Source organism: Centroberyx affinis, unplaced genomic scaffold (assembly GCF_046629955.1).
Source record: "Centroberyx affinis isolate AG114_WGS23_722 - 3 ecotype Tasmania unplaced genomic scaffold, CSIRO-AGI_Caff_v1 ptg005992l_1, whole genome shotgun sequence".
In the NCBI taxonomy this organism is placed as follows: Eukaryota; Metazoa; Chordata; class Actinopteri; order Beryciformes; family Berycidae; genus Centroberyx; species Centroberyx affinis.
In genome coordinates, this window is record NW_027283047.1 from 136,365 (window position 1) to 155,854 (window position 19,490).

The 19,490-nt window shown below is 42.4% G+C and overlaps 1 protein-coding gene across 1 annotated transcript in view; it reads right to left on the minus strand.

Annotated features, from left to right (window-relative positions):
* Positions 1 to 8,236: 8,236 nt before the first annotated feature.
* LOC139668041 (ubiquitin carboxyl-terminal hydrolase 34-like) overlaps positions 8,237 to 19,490 on the minus strand; it is a gene marked incomplete at its 5' end in the record, with an annotated part of 30,600 nt that continues 19,346 nt past the window's right edge. The window contains 11 exons of the mRNA XM_071547516.1: positions 8,237 to 10,291; positions 11,118 to 11,274; positions 11,930 to 12,076; positions 12,867 to 13,007; positions 13,924 to 14,003; positions 14,363 to 14,486; positions 15,046 to 15,170; positions 15,749 to 15,853; positions 16,576 to 16,683; positions 18,229 to 18,355; positions 19,327 to 19,405. Of these exons, the coding sequence (XP_071403617.1) occupies positions 9,528 to 10,291; positions 11,118 to 11,274; positions 11,930 to 12,076; positions 12,867 to 13,007; positions 13,924 to 14,003; positions 14,363 to 14,486; positions 15,046 to 15,170; positions 15,749 to 15,853; positions 16,576 to 16,683; positions 18,229 to 18,355; positions 19,327 to 19,405 (1,957 nt within the window). The remainder of the gene's footprint in view (positions 10,292 to 11,117; positions 11,275 to 11,929; positions 12,077 to 12,866; positions 13,008 to 13,923; positions 14,004 to 14,362; positions 14,487 to 15,045; positions 15,171 to 15,748; positions 15,854 to 16,575; positions 16,684 to 18,228; positions 18,356 to 19,326; positions 19,406 to 19,490) is intronic.

The window sequence follows — 19,490 nt, forward strand, 5'->3', positions numbered from 1 at the left end:
TGGCCGTCCTGCTGGCCCTGAGCATGCTGGGATTGGTCCTGATGGTGACGCTCTCGATCATCAAGTAAGCATCCTAAAGGGGATTAGACACCTCCATCCAGGAGTAAAAAATATACGGACTAGCAGAAAGCTTTGATCCTGATTTAGATCAACTCAAAGCATAAAGGGAAGATGTAGACGAAAAGGAGGAGAGGCTTTAAAGATTTTTAATCCTTGAGATAACTGAGACATTAATCGTGTAAAAGAACATGAAGCTAAATTTGGAAGGTGGTCCTATTATTGTACGGAAGCCCTGAAAGGCAAGGGGAAGAATTTTTCCTTTCAAATATTTTTTATTGAGCCAAAGAACCTTATACATACAGTATATTATTGTGTCAATGCTCATTTTCATTTATATGAAAAAAATATAAAATTATATTTATATTTATAAAATTATATATACTTATTTATATTTATTTATTTTCACAGATATAAAACATATGATACAAAAAATATAGGATTGTTTCTTGAGAAACAAACAAACCAAAAAGAGAAAGGGAAATTAAAAGTAAAGAAAGAGGTGACCTTTGATTGATTGATTGATTTTATTAATGGATATAGAAGACAATGAATCCAAGGGATAACATGTAAAAGTGAGAACACTTATTTCCAACATGGTCCCTGATGTCAGAAAACAGGACAGACAGTAACACATAACATCCATAGAATCCTGTAAAACAACAAGCAACAAAAATCCAAAGACAACCTTAAAATAAAAACAACAGACATGAAACTTCAATCCCTGTCCTAGTATCTTCCCTTTTAAAAATACAATATGCTCACAGGACCTGCCTGTCATTGTCTATCTGGTCATCTTACCCCAGAGATGAGCCCGGACCTGGACCTGACCTCTAAAAACCTCTCACCTTTATCTTCCCTGTAGCCTTCCCTATCTTCCCAAGCCTTCCCCGTTCTCTTGTCCTCTACCCTTCACTCACCCATTTACTCATTAAATAAAATATGACTCAGTGTATAAGTGTAGGCTACAACTTAGTAACTTCTATGCGCAAAGTATGATATGAGGGGGAAGAATTTTTCTACGTTTATCTCGTTCATTTATCTCGACTTAAGTAACTCATCCGAACAAAATTAAACTTAGAGCTTGGACGCATTTTTTTGTTTTCACGTTCACGCCTTTCAGAGCTTCCATATACTTGCACTCAAGAAATTTAAATGAAATGAAATGTCACAGTGCTAACCTCAGTGTGTCCTTTCCATGTCAGGTTCAAAAGGATGAAGACAGATGTGGAGGATCACCAGAGGGAGAGCTTTGACATCGGCAGGCAGGGCGAGGGATACACGTAAGTCTCCAAGATGACGTTCTACTTCTTCAAAACTCTCAGAACATCATTACACTTCTGTTTTGGAAGCGGATTTTGACGTGGCCTCCGTGTTTTTCCTCAGGAACATGGCCAGGAAGGTTTCTGAAACCTCAGAACAGGTAAGGACTCGCTAGGACTCGCTAACCTCTGCTGTAACAGTGTCTTTACAGGTCTCTCTAAAAAAGCTATTAGAGAACTGCAGCTCATCCAGAATGCTGCTGCCAGGTTCAGACCAGGACTAAGAACATGGACCACATCAGTCCAGTGCTGAGATCACTGCATTGGCTTCCTGTGTGCCAAAGAATTGAGTTTAAAATTCAGTTGCATGTTTATAAAGCACTAAATGGTTTAGGACCAAAATACATTTCTGATCTCCTTCAGTGTTATGAACCCTCCAGACCCCTCAGGTCTTCAGGTGCTGGTCTGCTTACTGTTCCCAGGATCAGAACAAAGCATGGAGAAGCAGCTTTTAGTCTTTATGCTCCTCATGCCTGGAACAAACTTCCAGAACTGATCTGAGGTCTGCCTCCACTTTACAATCTTTTAAATCAGGGCTTAAAACGTTTCTGTTCGCCATGCAGGGCTTTTTAAGAAATCTAGGGCAACACTCATCTGCACTGTAATATCTATTTATTTATATCTTTTTTTATTTTCTTTTAAATGTGATTTTAATGCACTTTCACTTTTCTAATCCTCCTGCACTGTCTTTTCTTTTATCTTTCTATTTTCACTTGATTTGAACTGCACTAGTTTACTTTTTAAGTCTTTTGTCTTGTGGATTTCTTGTCTGTACTTTTGCACTTTTTAATTGTAAATTTTTTTACCTTTACTGTATTTTTTATTACTCTGTGAAGCACTTTGAATTGCCTCTGTATGAAATGTGCTATACAAATAAAGCTGCCTTGCCTTGTCTTGTTCAGACCATTAACGTTGACATTTTGTAAAGAAAACAAATCGTGAAAAAAGTCATATATTTTTTGCCGATGACACTGTGTTTTCTGTTGCAGGGGCGGACGTCGTCCCAGGAGGAGAAGCCAGAGGCCGACCGGCGGAGGCAGAGCAGAGACAGGGAGACAGACAGGACAGGTCCGGGCAGGGAGACGGTTAAAAGAGACAGTGGGACAGGGGACAGAGTCAGAGTCAGTGGAAAGACAGACAGAGACAGTGACGGTAAAGAAAGCCACACCTCCAATTTCTGATCTGTGACAAGCAGACAGCAGCTGAGTTCACTGATCAGCACAACTACAGATGCAGAGAGAGTTCAGTGGATGAAATGTTTTTATGATGAAAGCATCAGAGGGAAAAAAAAAGAGGGCAAAATTATTATGCAATTATTCTGCATAAACAGATTAAATTGATAATGTAAAAATTCTGATGTAAAATTCCACTTTTCCATGACTTTCCAGAACTAAGTCAAAGTGTTTCCTAAAAGTGTTCTTCCTTCCTGGTTTGTTAAAGTCGTTTTTCAGTCTGGTTTCCACTCCAGTTGGGCTGAAAACCAGCTAAACCTATGAATACATTCTGCTATATTCATGTCAAGTCACCTATTTGTAAAATTCCCTGATATTCCCTGACTTTCCCTGAAGAATTGACCAAATTCCCTGACTTTCCCTGTCTGAATACACCAATCTAAATTCCAGAAATTATATTCCAGAAATTCCAGGATCGGTGTGAACTCTGAACAAGCAACACATTCAAAGCATTAGGTGTGATCCTGGGGGTATGACTCCCTGTGTGTAGACCAGACACACACACACACACACACACACACACACTGAGAATGACTGACCCACAAAAATGTTTACAACACAGTTCAGTGTGTATAAATGAGCAGCAATAAATAAACTGAGCACCTTAACACATCATGTGACTCCTGTGTTGTTGTCATGTTGTTTCATGGTTGATAATTGAAGTGTAAAAAACAAGTTCAGCCAACAGCAGGCAGCAGGATGTCAGTGCTGAGGAAAACATAAATACAACTAAAAATGTAGTTCACCAAATAAATAGCTGCCAGTTTTTATTGTTATATTGACTCATTGACCCTGTGCTTCAGCTGCCTTCTCTGACTATGTTTTATCCACGACTGTTTTTTTTTTGTTTTTTTTTTACAACTCTTTTTATTGGGGTTTTCAGAGTTAGACATACAGTCGAAAATAGGAAAAAATATTTTCAATGCAGATATAGAGAAAACATGAAAAATAAAAAAAAAAATAAAAATAAAGAAAACGCAGTATTGCAAAATAGTTTGCAATTTGCACTTTCATTTTTTGCAAATTCAGTTCAAATATAGACAACACGAAAATGTATTAAGAAAATTTTATTGGATGTTGGATTATTATTATTGGATGTCAATTATGCTTTTGTGACTCGTGTTTCTCGACTATTTTTTTAACCAGGTGCATTATATTATATTGTAAAATCCACCAATATGACATGTAATCCCTAGTGTTGTTTAACTAGAGTGAGTCCATGCAGAAGCCTGGCTTGGATTCCTGCCAGTGTTGATGTTTGGTTGAATTACGTTGCGTTCGTGTGCTGGTGGAAAAGTCCGACATCCGGGACTTCCGAGTCGGCTGCTAAACAGCGTTGTGTTCAGGTGCTACTTCGGAAAAATCAAACCCAGAAGACAAATGATAAACAAACATAAAGTGTTACGGAGGCTGCAGTACGGAGCCCGGGAGCGGCCATCGGGAGAGAAAAAAAAGTTTTATTGAGTCCACGATTTACTGTAACGTGCGTCACGTTTTAGTTCATTAGTGCGCACGAGATACAATTCGTTCCCTCGATTTCGTTAAACTGCAGTTTAGGAAAAAATGCAACTTAAAAGGAACCTTTTAGGTATTGCAGATAGGCCTAGTAAGGATTTGGTATGCTAATATCCATTGTCTGTTTACACTGAATAGGCAAATCCCCCAAATATTGCAACATATTTAGCCACTTAACCTTCAGGCCATGTAAACACAATCAGGTGCTGCAACACACCCAGGACAGGCCACATTTAAACATAATCACCAATATGTGCACTGACTCTTTATAAGCTCCTGAAGAGCTCATGGATTATATATCCAGAGCACCATGTCACTATTTCGAGGCACGTTTTGGCAATTTATGCACGTGAAGAGGAAATCGAGGGAACGAATTGAATCTCACGTGCATGAAAAAAGTAAAACGAGAGCTCGAGTTGCATATCGAGCACGTTACAGTAAATCGTGGCCACGACATTTCTCTCCCAGTGGCCGCTCCCGGGCTCCGTACTGCAGCTTTGGAAGTTGGAGATTTTTTCTGCATTGTCAGAGGTTTGAGCTCTTGAGTGACTTCTAGTTGTCAGATGTTTTAGCTGTGTGTGTGTTGCAGCTCTGAAACACAAAATTTAAGGTACGCAGAAAGTCCAGCCTGGATGGCAGCAAAACCAGTGAACTATTGGACAAGAACCAAATCGGGTTAACTTTGGGGAACAGGACAGGAAACATTACGTCTTGTTCTCTGGCTGGTCCATCCCAGCATTCACTAAATAAACTTGTTTGAATTCATTTGAAGTTGCTGCAATATTTTTGGGATGTTGATCTTCGTTACATTTGAGCAAAATGTGTGTGCCATGCCTTTTCATTCCCTTTTGTGTTTTCCTCAAATAGAAAAGAACAAATGAAAAGAACAGTCTATATGTGCGATGTGTAGTTTCTGTGCTCAAAGTCACACAAGACAAACAGTTCTGGATGCCAGAGGATGAAACCTTGAGTTATGAATTGCAGAGTTGTCTGGGACAGTCAAAGGTTTTGTTAGTGTGGCTGCAGACCAGTTACTATGGAAACCCATTTCTGCCAGTGTGATGAAAAAAAAAAATCCTGTAAGTCATTATAATGAGAAACTTTCTCAAAATAATGAGTTAGTATCTCAAAATAATGACTTAGCATCTCAAAATAATGAGTTAGTATCTCAAAATAATGAGAAACTTTCTCAAAATAATGACTTTGTATCTCAAAATAATGACTTCGAAAGTTTCTCATTATTTTGAGATACTAACTCATTATTTTGAGAAAGTTTCTCATTATTTTGAGATGCCAAGTCATTATTTTGAGATACTAACTCATTATTTTGAGAAAGTTTCTCATTATAATGACTTACAGGATCTTTTTTTTTCATCACACTGGCAGAAATGGGCTTCCATAAGTTACAGACCAGTTAGGCTCCATGGAACAGGCAGACTGTCTCTGAAAGCATTTGAACTTTGTCTTTTATTACCAACAGAGATATAGAGGACAATCTGTTACAGAGAGAGAGAGGAGGAGAGTTACAGTAAAGTTCCAGTGGAGGAGAAAGAAAAGAGGCTCAGAGAAACACACATCGCTGCTGTCAGGTGAAAAACCACCAACCGCACTGCAGGTGAAGTTCATGTTAATTTAAGTTTTCCCGGTGACTCAGCGGTCTAATTTGGTGCGTACCATGTAACCGTGGCGACCTGGGTTTGAATCCAGCCCTGGACCTTTGTCGCATGTCATCCCCTCCTCTCTCTCCACTTTCACCACTCAAATAAAAGGCAAAAATGCCCAAACAATAATCTTAAAAAAAAAAAATTAAGTTTTCCATGGTCTTTTATGGGCTGGGAAGAAAATATATGAGCCTTGGGGTAAATTTATGAAACCGTTTCAAAACCCATGACATGATTTAAAAACTGCATTATCTGCTGCCTGGAGCCTGTCTGTAAGCCAAGAGTCTCCTCTGCCTTAACAACTGCTGAGATGCCGTTGAGCAAGGCAGTAACTCCCAACCGCTCTGCTGGAGCTGACGGGTGTCAAACTGGTGAAGACTGGTTGAACTGGTTGAACTGGCTGAACTGGGCAGCAGGGCGTTGCTGAAAGAAAGTTCATGCGCTCAGCAGATTTTCTTAATTCCTGAAGATTTTGCATTTAGGAGTTGCAAAGTTCTCACCCAGCAGTAACGACACACCAAACTCCTGCAAACACCTGAAACACTTTTTTTTTTTAACAAACTCAGTCAGGTCTGTGAGAGCAGTGATGGAGGGATGAAGGCACTAAGAATAAAAACGACTGGATGTGGGATTGGAAACTTCATCTCACTGCTGCCAGGTTAAAAAAAACCCCACAAATCTGCAAAAGGTGGCTTTATGCAGGACAGCAGGATGGCTAGTGCTGCGTTCAGGTCCATGTCGGATTTACCGTAAATACAAGTTCAGTCGGTTCAGTCTTCATTTTAGAGGAGCCAAAGTTTTCAATCAACTCCCCGCTCATTTCTTTGATCTCACACCCAGCCTGTTTAAAAAAGCTGTCAAACAGTATTTATTTCACAAATTAATCATCATGTTTATTGAGGTGATCATACTGCTGTCTCTTTTTTGGTATAATTAATTACTTCATGTTAACTAATCTTTTCCTTTTTTTTTTTTTGTTTTCTCTCTTTATCCCTTTACTCTGCTTTTCCTTCTCTTTTCGGTTTCTTTTAATATTCTTCTACTTATTTTCTACCTTTCCTATTTATTTAACAGTATTACTTTACCTATTGATTTGTTCATATTGTTTTGTTCTTTTTAAACTTTTTTGGGGGGTTTTATTACACTATATTGTAATTATGTATGATTGTTATTAAGGGAGACACTCCATAAGCCCCTCGGGGTTTCTTTGGTCTTCCTTGCACATGCTCTTTATGATGTTGGTATACATTATGGATATTTAGTTTGAATTACTCTTTTGTGCTAAATAAATTAAAAAAAAAAAAAAAAGTTGTCGACTGGGAAAAAAAGCCCGTTCAGGTCTGGTCTGCCTCCTGGTGGTAAAGACAAGAAGGACAGGTAAGCTTTGTGTCATAATCCACCTGTCTGCAGTCCAAGGTAATTAAAGTCAAAACTATCAGTTATATTCACACCAATATGATCTATTCCACTTATGAAAAGCGAGTAATGTCTGCTGCAGCTTCGTTTACGGTTGATTTTAAATTCATAAATAAAAATCCAAAGAGTTAAACACCTGAACACCTCCAGGCTGTAGCAGCAACACGTCATCCTGTTGTTCCACTTCCTCTGGTGGGATGTGAACGCAGCATCAGCGGGTAACGAGGTCGTCCCGAAATCAAGAGGGTCTGAACCCGGTGTGGTCCAACCTGCCGGAGCGTCCTGGACCAAGAGACTGAAGTGAAGTCCACCTCAACCAACGGACAGAGAGAGAACTTCCCTCTTGGGGGACGAAGAAAGAATATAGAAGAGAAAGAAAGCCAATTTTCATTTTAAACTTGTTTGATGGGTTTTAAAAAGGTTTCAAATGGACAAACATCATGAAACTCACTCAACACATTACTGAACAGGAAACCTTCAACTCAAATAAAAACATCAAATCTGCAGTATTTCTACCCGACAGCAGCGATGCGGTTGCGACATATAGATTATGGAGTTTAAAAAACAGTAAATCAGCCAGTTTTATCTTCCAGAAAATCTTGTGCCTCCAGATATTTCCTCTTAAAGTTAATAAAATTTCTTTCAAGTTTTAAGCATAAGCTCATCATCAAATTGCGTTGCCTGATACGTTTATAAAAAAAAGAAAAAGGTCAATCATGGTTGTGTACCTGCATTAAACTTATTTTTTCATATTTCTAAGTGTTTATGGTAGCTTATAGATGACATGATTGCCCATATATATATATAATAGTGATAAAACTTTCCAGCAGATCAGGCAGAGCAGGTCAGTGATGTTGCTGCTTTTCTGTTGATCGTGGCACAGCTCAACGCTCATGAAACAAATAAAAAAAAAAAAATCAGAAATGTTAGAATACTTAGACAGAATAACAGTAAATTTAGGTGGAATTCTCCTTTAATGAGTTGTGACAGATGAGTCTACGAACACTTGCAGGGTTCCTACACACTTTACATTTTAAAATGACATTAAAAGAACTTTTTCCAGACCTTAGTCCTAGACTGGATCTGAAGATTTTCACTGAAGTTCACCAGGAAGTCTGCTGGTGTCAGCTGACTGTTAACCGGCCCAATCACTCTGCAGCTCAGCATTAGTCTGCACTACAACTAATGTCACAATATGTGAAAAGATAGTGGTTCTGTAATACATAAACTGTGTGCTCATGTGTGTGTGACTGAACACTTCTGAAGCTCAGTGTGTGTGTGTGTGGGTGTAGAAACCCTGCAGAGCAGACTGCAGCTCCTCCTCCTTCACTTTGTCACTTCTCTCCACCGGATCACTAATCACAAACACTGAGCTGAGATGACTTAGAAAGAAAAAAAAACCTCACGGCTCCAAATAGAGTTCATAATTCTTCATATTAAAATTGTTTTTATTAATTTATCCTCTATTAAAATAAAATCAGAAGAAAAACAGAACACAGCAGAAGAAGCGAAAATGACAATAGATTATGGAATGTATTTCAGTAAAGAAAATAAAGCTCCAACTGGTCCAACATGGGGGCTTTATTTCAACCACAGTCAAATAAAGCACCGCTTTTATATATTCATATATATATAAAGATATTTATATATATATATATAGTTTTCATATACACCTTCAGGCAATGACTAGAGAGGATTCTTTACAGAATCAAGTTTCTTGTGGTTCTCTTTTAATGTACAGGTAAACTTAGTTTTGGATAATTAAACCACAGAAAAAGCCAAGGCAACTTTCTTTTGCCTCTTTCATAAAGTACAAAACTGGCACGGAGGACGACCATTTTTATACACAGTAAAAATGCAATAAAATTAAATTACATACAGGAGACTAAAAGTTCTGTAAACCTTTCCCCGTTACAGCAAACCTCACACAAATAAAATCACTTTCCAAAAGAAACTCAAGAAATCAGTAAAAAACACAAAAACAAAACAAAACAAAAAAACTTTGCCCTTTGAAAAAATGTGCTATAGCTTGTACAACTTTTTCTGTTTTTCTTCTTTTGTGTCAGATGAAGGTCGGCCGCGAGTCGATCAGGAAGTTCATCGAGCAAAACAACACAGCGGGAGCCGCCGACCGGCCGGACAGCAGCATCAGCAGAAGGCAACGCGACAACAGCAGGAAGAGAAGAAGAAGAAACAGGAAGCAGGGAACGGGGACAGGAAGTCTTCGGCCGAGAGCGTTATTCAGCTTTTCAAAAAAGGAAGAAAAAAGGGGAAAGAGTCAAGAATTTTGTCAAAGATCTCATGGCGGCGGTGAGCTGATGATGTCACGAGGAGGGGGGGCAGGGCCCTTTGACGGACAGTTTGGTAACTATGGCGATGGTGGCTTCCACCGTCCTGTACAGCATGTCCAGCATGTCGGGAGGCGGGCCGGCGCCCGGCAGCAGCTGGGAGGGGGCGTGGCCTCCGCAGCCCTCCGGCCCCTCCCCCCCCAGGCCCAGGGCCGCCGGGAAGGCGGGGTCCTCCGAGAGGGGCGGGGCCGAGCCGCCGGGCTTAGGCCCCGCCTCCTTCTCCTCCTTGGCCTCCTCCGAGGCGGCGGACGTGGCCTCGCCCCTCCTCCTCTCCCTGCGCTCCTCCTCCTCCTCCTCGCCCGGCGCTGCGTGGCGACCCGGCTCGGGCTCCTCCCCTCGCACGTACGCCTCCCCCGCCTCCTGCAGCAGGGAGGAGGAGGAGGAAGAAGAGGAGGAAGAGGAAGAGGAGGACGACGAGGCCTCCATCTTCTCCTCCTTGGGGGAGGAGTCGGGGTTCCCGGCGGAGGCGGGGGCGGGGTCGGGCGAGGGGGGGTCCTGCTCGGTGCCCGGGTCGATCAGGGACGAGGAGTCTCGGGTCTCGGTGTCGGAGGTGCTGGCGGGCGTCAGCGCCTCCTGCTGGTCGGCCTTCGCCTCGCCGCACGGCGGGACGGCCGAGGAGGAGGAGGACGAGGAGGAGGAGGAGGTGGAGGCCACGCACAGAGGCCCCGCCCCCTCCCCCGCTCGGTCCTCATCGCTGCTCACCCTGCGCCGCTTCACCGGGGTCGCTCCCTCCTCCTCAGCTGACACACACACACACACACACACACACAGAGTTAATGGTCACACAAATGCTGTAATAATAAATCAGTGTTATCTGCATCACTGCTTTACATCCAAAGCTCTGAGAGTGTGTGGTCTATAGCAGTGGTTCTCAACCTTTTTCATATCAAGGACCCTAATGTAGCCCACATTATGACCACAGACCCCATTTGATCAAATCAAATCTGAGAATATTTTTATTATTTTATGATTTTGTCAAGAATTCCATGACTGTATTGTAGGTAGAGAGATATCAGTGAAACGATGATCAAAACAGTCATTCTTCTGCATTTATTTATTTTTTTTTTTTTTTACAGTTTGCTGGGGAGCCCCCTCAAGGACCCCTGGTGGTCCCCGGACCCCACGTTGAGAACCACTGGTCTATAGCATAAATGATTAAAGCTGCAATATGCAACTTTTTCACATTAAAATAACAAATAAACATATCATCAGTCTGTGTGTTCAGGCTTAAATGCCCAGTTTGTCTTTTCCATGATGTTGGGACATTTTAGGGTGTAAACCATTTCCTGTGGCTACAAGAAACGACTTTTGATAAAGCGAAGCGATGCTTGGTCTGTATCTACTGTATCCCATAATGCACTGGGAGGAAGGCAGGGAGACATTGGGCAATTTAGAGTCTCCAATACACATGATTTGAATATCGTCAAACTGCAGGAGGAGAGAAGAAGCAAACTCCACACAGAGAGGGCCGGGAATCGAACCTGCAACCTTTATGCCAGGTGGAAAAGGGGCTGTGTGTGTGTGTGTGTGTGTGTATGTGTGTGTGTGTGTGTGTGTGTGTGGTACCTTTGGCCTTGCGGTCCTTGGCCTCCAGCTCCAGTGCGCTGCGTTGCTGCACACACACACGACAGCGAGTCAGCAGCTCCTGCAGGGCGGGGCAGAGGGCCGAGTCTACAGCCTGGGGGGGGTGGAGGGAGAGCAGCAACACCAACGCCCTCAGGTCCTGAGAGGGGGGGAGGGGGGGAGAGGGAGAGAGAAAGAGAGAGAGAGAGAGAGGGGGGGGGGGGGGGGGGAGAGACAGAGGGGGGAGAGGGCGAGGGAGAGGGGGAGAGAGAGGGGAGAGAAAGATGGGAGAGAGATGGGAGAGAGAGAGAGAGAGAGGGAGGGGGGAGAGAGAGGGAGGGGGAGAGAGAGGAGAGAGAGAGACAGAGAGAGGAGAGAGAGGGAGGGAGGAGAGAGAGAGAGGGAGGGGGAGAGAGAGGAGAGAGAGAGACAGAGAGAGGAGAGAGAGGGAGAGAGGGGGAGAGAGAGAGAGAGGGGGAGAGAGAGGGAGAGAGAGAGAGGGGGAGAGAGAGAGGGAGGGAGGGGGGAGAGAGAGAGAGGGAGGGGCGAGAGGGAGGGGAGAGAGAGGAGAAAGAGAGGGATGGATGGAGGGAGAGAAATAAAAGAATGAATACAGGAAAATTTAAACAGAAAATGTTTGAAAAAAGAGATTTCAGTCTAAAACAGAAGATGGGGAATAACTGCGTGCCGTGTATGTGCTCTGTGTGTGTGTGTGTGTGTATGTGCTGTGTATGTGCTGTGTATGTGCTGTGTGTGTGTGTGTGTGTGTGTGTGTGTGTGTGTGTGTGTGTGTGTGTGTGTGTGTGAGAGCCTACAGCGTTGAGCAGGCCACTGGTCTTGCTGAGCTCCAGGCGGTGAGCAGCCAGTTCAGGCTGCAGGCTGTTCTGCTCACTCAGCAGGTTCGTCACCAGAACCCCCACCAGGTTAGAACAGCTGGGACCGGACAGGACCTGGGCCTGGACCTGCACACACACACACACACACACACACACACACACACAGTAAGCCTCAATATCAAGAACTCTTTCCACTTTTAAAGCACCAAACCATCGCTGAGAACTTTTGCATTTGTATCTTTAAGAGGTTTCTGCTGTAAGCTCTCTGCATTCCTCTCTGGACAGGAGCTAAGTGACAAATAATCAAACATGGAGTTTGTAAACCAGCTTATAGAGTTTCTGCCATCAGTTTTAATAACCTGAGCAGCTTTACTCTGCTTCTCCTGAAAGGTTCAACAGAAACACTGGCAGAGAGAGAGAGAAGTTCTGAATAAAAGAGAAAAGCCAGTTCATCCAGTTTGGCTGAAAAATGCTCTCAAACTGCTCTCAAGTAAGTGATTTAAAATTAACATAAAAAACATAAAAATACATGATATAAAAAACTGTTAATGTATATTTGACCCCAATATAGCAGAAGAAAGTGTTACTTAAAATGCTTGTTTCCAAATTCCAAATCAACCACAATAAAAACACAATCAAAAGATCACAGGATACATTTTCCACTTGCCAAATTGTCTTATTACCAGCCACTTCTCAATCTGTACCAAAGTAATGTTAGTAATTGTATTTATTTATTAAACAGCTTTGGTAGGACAGTTTTTGTACACTGATCTGCACGTAAACCATAACTGGTAGAGACACCGGTACAGACATGAGTTTAAAATCAGCAGCTTGTGCCATTTGATTAAAATACAAAACAGAAGAAATGGAGAAAATGTGGTGATCTCCAGCAGGGAGGATCCCTGCTGAGCCGCACCTTGTGCAGGAAGCAGGTGAGGAAGGAGTAGGCCATGTTGTTGTTGAGGAAGGTCCGCTCGTCCATCAGGATGCACTTGATGTACTCGCCGAAGGCCGGATCCTCACACAGCAGCTTCACACAGGTCTTCGCCAGCACAGACTGAGAGAGAGAGGGAGGGAGAGAGGGAGAGAGAGAGAGAGAGAGAGAGAGAGAGAGAGGGAGAGAGAAGAGAGGGAGGGAGAGAGGGGGGGGGGGGGAGAGAGAGAGAGAGAGGGAGGGAGGGAGGGAGGGAGAGAGAGAGAGAGAGAGAGAGAGAGAGAGAGAGAGAGAGGGAGAGGGAGAGGGAGAGAGGGAGAGAGAGGGAGAGACAGAGAGAGAGAGACAGACAGAGAGAGGGAGACAGAGAGAGAGAGAGAGACAGACAGACAGAGGGGGGGGAGAGAGAGACAGAGAGGGAGAGAGAGGGAGAGAGAGAGGGAGAGAGAGAGACAGAGAGAGAGGGAGACAGAGAGAGAGAGAGAGAGACAGACAGAGAGAGAAGGGGGGGAGAGAGAGAGAGAGACACAACGTCAGACTGGACAACAAGGAGATGAGTCAAACTTGACACAATATAAAAATATAAAGTAAATAATAAGAAATAATAAGAAAATAATAAGATAATAATAAGAAAGAATAATAAGAAAATGTCACTTCTTCTAATGTGTTCTTATCGAGATTTTCATAATAATTGTCTCATTAATGGGATATAACAGATATGAAATATTCTTCTCTGTTGCAGCCCCACTTTGTGATTTAGGCTGAGAAGATGGCTGCAGTTTTACATTAAAATCTTGTCTAGTGCAGCTTTAATGTATTCAATATGATCAAGTGTCCAAATTGTAACACTTGTAGCGCTGAACTGGCATAAGAACTACAGATGGGAACAAAACAAGGATGTGAACCCAAAATTAAATAAACTCCAAGCAGCACTGCTACATAAAAACAGAGGGAACATGTGTTGGCCGTGTGTGTGTGTGTGTGTGTGTGTGTGTGTGTGTGTGTGTGTGTGTGTGTGTGTGTGTTAGTGTGAACTTACCTGTGACTGACAGAGCTCTGTCCATAGTTTGGGGAAGAGGGCCAGGTGAAGAGGAAGGCCTTCATACGCTATCAACACACCTGCAATATTAAATATAATAACACATGAAGACAAAGACTTCACCATCTGAATCCTGTTTTTTTAGATTGTAATTTAACCAAATCCCAACATCTATTTAGTTTTTGTGTTGTCCAGTCATAACATTTCTCATGTCAGCTGTTACAGATTTGGCCGTCAGCACTGTAACAAACTGTAAACTGGATAGAAGTAATACTTTTGCAATGTCAACAAGATTTAAGAGACTCACAGCACTGCTAGCTGAACCAACAAGACAAACCTGAAAGCCTGTGCATGTCTAGAAGAACCATAATCAGTATTCAACACACACACACACACACACACACACACACACACACAGAGTGTATCCCCCTGTACGTACTTAGCTTGACCAGCGTGTCGGTGAACTTCTCACAGTTGATGGCGACGCGACACAGCAGGTGGATGAACTGGTGATAAGACAGGAAGTAATCCAGCAGCATCCGGTCATACACCTCGTCCTTCCCCTGAGACACACACACACACACACACACACACACAGTTTACTACCAAATTCAGGGTTATCTGTAGGTTTCAGAAACCCAGAGTCAAGACTTTTTAAGACCTTTTTAATGCTACCTAGAACTGAATTAAAGACCAATTTAAAAACGAAAATAAAAGAGACAAAGCGGACAAAATCAGCCTATTTCTGGATGAGCTGATGGATGGTTAGTTAATACTTATTACGCATTAACTAACCATTATTACGCATTAACTAACCCTTATTACGCATTAACTAACCATTATTAAGCATTAACTAACCCTTAACTTAGTGACCCTTATTGTAAAGTGTTACCTATTAACTTCTAATTAATAAACTAGATTTTAATGTGACAGATGTAAATTTGTGTGTCTTTTTAATTTGTTCTAGCAGGGATTACTGGAACTAAAGCAGGTGACTCGGACTCGAGTACTGAGGACTTGAGACTGGACCCGGACATGACTTGAACGGGACTTGGACCGGAGGTTTGGTGACTCGACTACAACACTAAGAGCTAACAGGTGAAGCGGGTCAGAGCAGAGTACCTTGCTGGTCTCCACCATGGAGGGCAGCAGACACATGTTGAGCTCCGGTCTGGGAGGACGGATGTTGTTCTTCGCTCCCATCAGCTTGATGTTCTCTCTGCAGGGCAGGTAGGGCCCGAACGACACTGAGACACACACACACACACACACACACACACACACACACACACACATCAGAGTCAGGAAACTGGACTAGTCCAACTCTACGTGATCGGTACATTTATCTTATCTACATGTTTTAATATATTTGATAAGGTGAAACTTTTTTTTACACTTGCTCTACATTTGTATGTCCTTCTGTAAATTTGTAAATGTGAATATGATGCACATTTTGCACATCCTGTATAAATGCTGTAAAATCACATTTTCTTCATATTCTGTATATTAATAAAAACAATCAAGTGCTTTTGAGGCCACTCATTCATTTCCAAACAGTTTTAAGGCTTTATTTTGGTTTTCTCAAATCCACAAACTTTCAAGAACTTTCAAGGCCTGTGGGAAGCCTGTTATGGGTCCGAAACTCATCAGACACGGTTTTTAAACTTTTCATAATGAACAGCCAAATAGAATAAAGACTTTTTGAGCCATTTTGGAGAACCTGGGATCTCTTTCCCTTATGACTAGAGGAGGAGGTAGAGAGAAGAGAGACGAAGAGAAAGAGGAGGAGAGGGAGGAAGAGGAGGAGGAGGAGGAGGAGACTCACTGGGGATGTTGCTGTGGTGGTAGGTGCAGTGGTTGTGCTGCAGGAAGGGGACCAGCGTGTGCAGGAAGTCATGTGGACTCAGCAGCACCAGCTCCTTCAGCACATCTGCACAAACAACAACAGGAGTCTGAAAACCTGCAGCCTGTTCACTGCGTCCAGGTCAGGAAACAAGCTGCTGCTTCACTGGTTCAGTTTCATTCACACAGCAAAAGCTCAGGCAAACTGTTTTCATTTCCATTATTGATGGATTGATTGGCAGTTTATACAATGATGCAAAAGTGGATAACCGGCCAAAACGTAGATGACATGATATTTCCAGTGCAGCTACAGTGGAGTTTGATATGAGAAAATGTTTCAGGATGTAAACCATCTTCAGTAAATGTCAGGTTTTGGTGTCAGTCCCTCAGAATCAAAGAGCGAGGGCTTCTTTCTAGAGCCGCCATTTTGCACCGAGAGACGTTCAACAATCATAAAGGGAGAGATCCATCGTAGAAGAGGAGAGAGACCAGTTTCTCCACCCACAGGAGCAGGAGAGAGACCAGCGACTGACGTGAAAACCTGAAGTTTACCGTTGATGTTTTACATCTGGATGTGATGTCATGTTGTCTATGATTGGCCAGTTATCCACGGAAAGAAGAAAAATACAACAAACAACTAAATTGACCCAGAAATGTAGAAGGTACATCACCAATAGTGTTTTAGGCTTTTAAGTTTAGGGTTCAGAACCAAATGTAGTCAATTAAAGGCTGTCACAAGTAATATAAGTATGTGTTTCGGAGTGTGTGTGTGTGTGTGTGTGTGTGTGTGTGTGTGTGTGTGTGTGTTACCCAGGCAGGCGTTGCGCAGCTCGGGGGGGCTGTAGGAGTTGAGCAGGGTGAGCAGCTTGTGGGCGAAGTCGATCCTCTCCTGCCACTGGATCAGAGCCTGCTTCACATCTGCAGCACAGAAACCAGGTCAGACCCGACCAGCAGAACACAGATACCACAGAGAGGCTGAGCGGACTGCAGCTGAGTGTCTGTTTCTGTGTCTCAGTGTGTTCTGCTGCTCAGTTCACTCAGCCTGCAGACATGCTGTCATTCATGTATCTCACACCAGGGTTCCTACACATTTTCAATAAAAAAATTCCATACTTTTTCTAGACCTTGATTTGTTTTGAAGATTTTGTCTGGTGTTCAATATGATTTACGCAGATAGACATCTTGCCCCTGCTAACTAGGTCATATCACTGTATAGATGAAGATTGTTCTTCACAGCCACAAATATCAGAATATGTGAGATGATTGGCAGGGTTCCTACACGCTTTCCATTTTAAAATTCCATATTTTTCCCAGACCCTATGTTCCGGATTTGATTTTGGTGGGTATTTGATATAATGCATGCTGACAGCGGCTGGGTAATAAGAGCGTCCCTCTATCTGAACATTATTCTTCACATCAACACAAACTGTGGACTCAAAGTGGCTCTACAACAACATAAAAGATAGAATTATGTGTGTATCGGACCTGAACCACAACATTTTCCATACTTTTCCAGACATTTTTTTCAAATTCCCAAACTATTCAAGACCTGGAAATTATCAAATTCATTTTTAATACTTTTCCAGACCTGTGTAGGAACCCTGTCATCCATCATTCATTTTTATATTTCTACATAATTTGTTAACTGGCTGCCGAATGTTTATTACTCCCCATTTGCTTTATTCTCATGTCTATTCTGTAACAATCTAACTACCATTAACAAACATGTCACCTTGTTTGGACCTGTAACTGTAGTGCCCCCCTTAGTCCAATCAGTATAATTTTGAAAATGCCAAAACACAGTGGTGAGATGCATCATTTCCCTAAGTTTTATCAAAACCTGATCACTGGTGTCTGAGGAGTCACATGACAGACAAACAACTGACCGATACATAATCCATAGTTTCAGAAGGTATTTTTTGCCGCCTTGATTGGATTTTTAGGGGCAATTTCTTCCTTTTTGGGGGCAAGGATATTTACCTATGAAATAATACATTTCTAATGCATATTGGCAAATAAAAATTCAATTTGTTGCACTAAGATTTGTTTTAACTTCTTTCCTACTGATGGAAGCTGGCAGCAGCCTTACAGGAGACTCTCTGTCCTGAACCAGTCCATCTTCACCTTCCACTGTCACCCTACATATTTTTTGTTGATGCAGTGGTTTATGTTGGTCAGCATTTTCTTCTACTGCTGGAATGCGTGGTGCCAATGTTTTCTACTGTTTCAGGCTGCGTACTCTGTTGTTTTCCACTCTTTTCTACTCTCCCAGAATGCACTGGAAAGAATCCCCCAGTCATAAGCTCACAAAACATCTAGGGTGGCCAACAGGGGACAGGAATCACATTCATGCATGAATCTATTTCAACTCAGCAAATAAAACAGGGGTGAACAGAGTGAAATGTAAAAGGGGAACTCCTAATTCTTATCCCCCCCCCGGTGAGGCCCGGTGTCCAGGCTGACCTTTGCGCTGCAGGTACGGCCGTGTGGCTTTGAGGACGGACAGGAAGATGGACAGCAGCTCCACCAGGTCTCCGGTGACGTGGCAGGCCGTCGCCTCGTGGTACATCATGTGCAGCGTGTTGAACGACTGGAGGGGAGGAGCAACACAGTTAGGATCCTTTCATCCACCAAACACAGGCTGTCTGCTCAGCCCAGCACTCTGCAACATGCCTGGGTGGGTCTAGGCTTCAGAGTCGGGGTTTCTGGCACAACTTCACCTACTTCCAAGGTGCATGGAGAAGGGAAAAAGATCTAAAAAGGTCAAAACTCCAGCAACACTTGTATATAGAACAACTTTATTGTTGGACCAACGCGTTTCGGCTTGTGGCCTTCATCAGGGCCATCAGGGTCATCAGGGTGTTTAGGCTTCAGAAAGACACATTTAAAACTTTTAGGACTTTTTAAATGCCACCTGGATCTGAATTAAAGACCAATTTAAAAAACAAAATAAAGAAAAGTTTCTTATGCTAGTTTCTTAACGTTTGTGCTTTCAACTATTGCCTGCCCAGGGACTACAGATGAAAATTTGCCTTTTTGGCTAACTCTGGCATATTTTCAGAAATGTTATTAATATGCACTGTACCTGTCAAATAAAGTAATAAAGTAAAGTAACGTAAAAAAGCTGTTTAAATAAACTATTTACACTTTAACATAGATATCAAAGACCATAGAAACAAAGTTCTGAAACTAAATGGCAATTTGCCATTTTAGACACTGCAATGATGAATGTTTTTAGGTCTTCAGTGGTGGTAAATACAGTGAAAGTGCATTATTTAAAACTTTGAGACGGTTGCACCATCTGACATTATCAGTGATCTAGTTTCAAAATTACTGAATGCCATCTTAAAAGCTATAAAAAAAAATATGTACACACAATAGATATTTGTGGACTTTAAATTGCACTTTGATTTTTTTTTTTGTCCCTCTTTTGAAAACCGTATCTGTCATTGACCGTTATTTGTTTCTTCTTTATTTTATCGCGGCACAGATTAAATAAATGTAAACTAAACCCAGTCCTTGATGTGCTGCAGCTGTCAGCAGGTTGAGGAGTCAGCCTACCTCAGTCATGAGGATCAGTCCTCTGTTGAAGACCACCAGCAGCCGGTCCTCGTCGTTCTCCAGCAGAACCCGGAAGGCACTGAGGGGGAACCGCACAGAACAAGGATCAGAGTTCAGCTCATAACAGGTTTCTTGGACTGAAGCTGCTGATAGCCAATATTTAA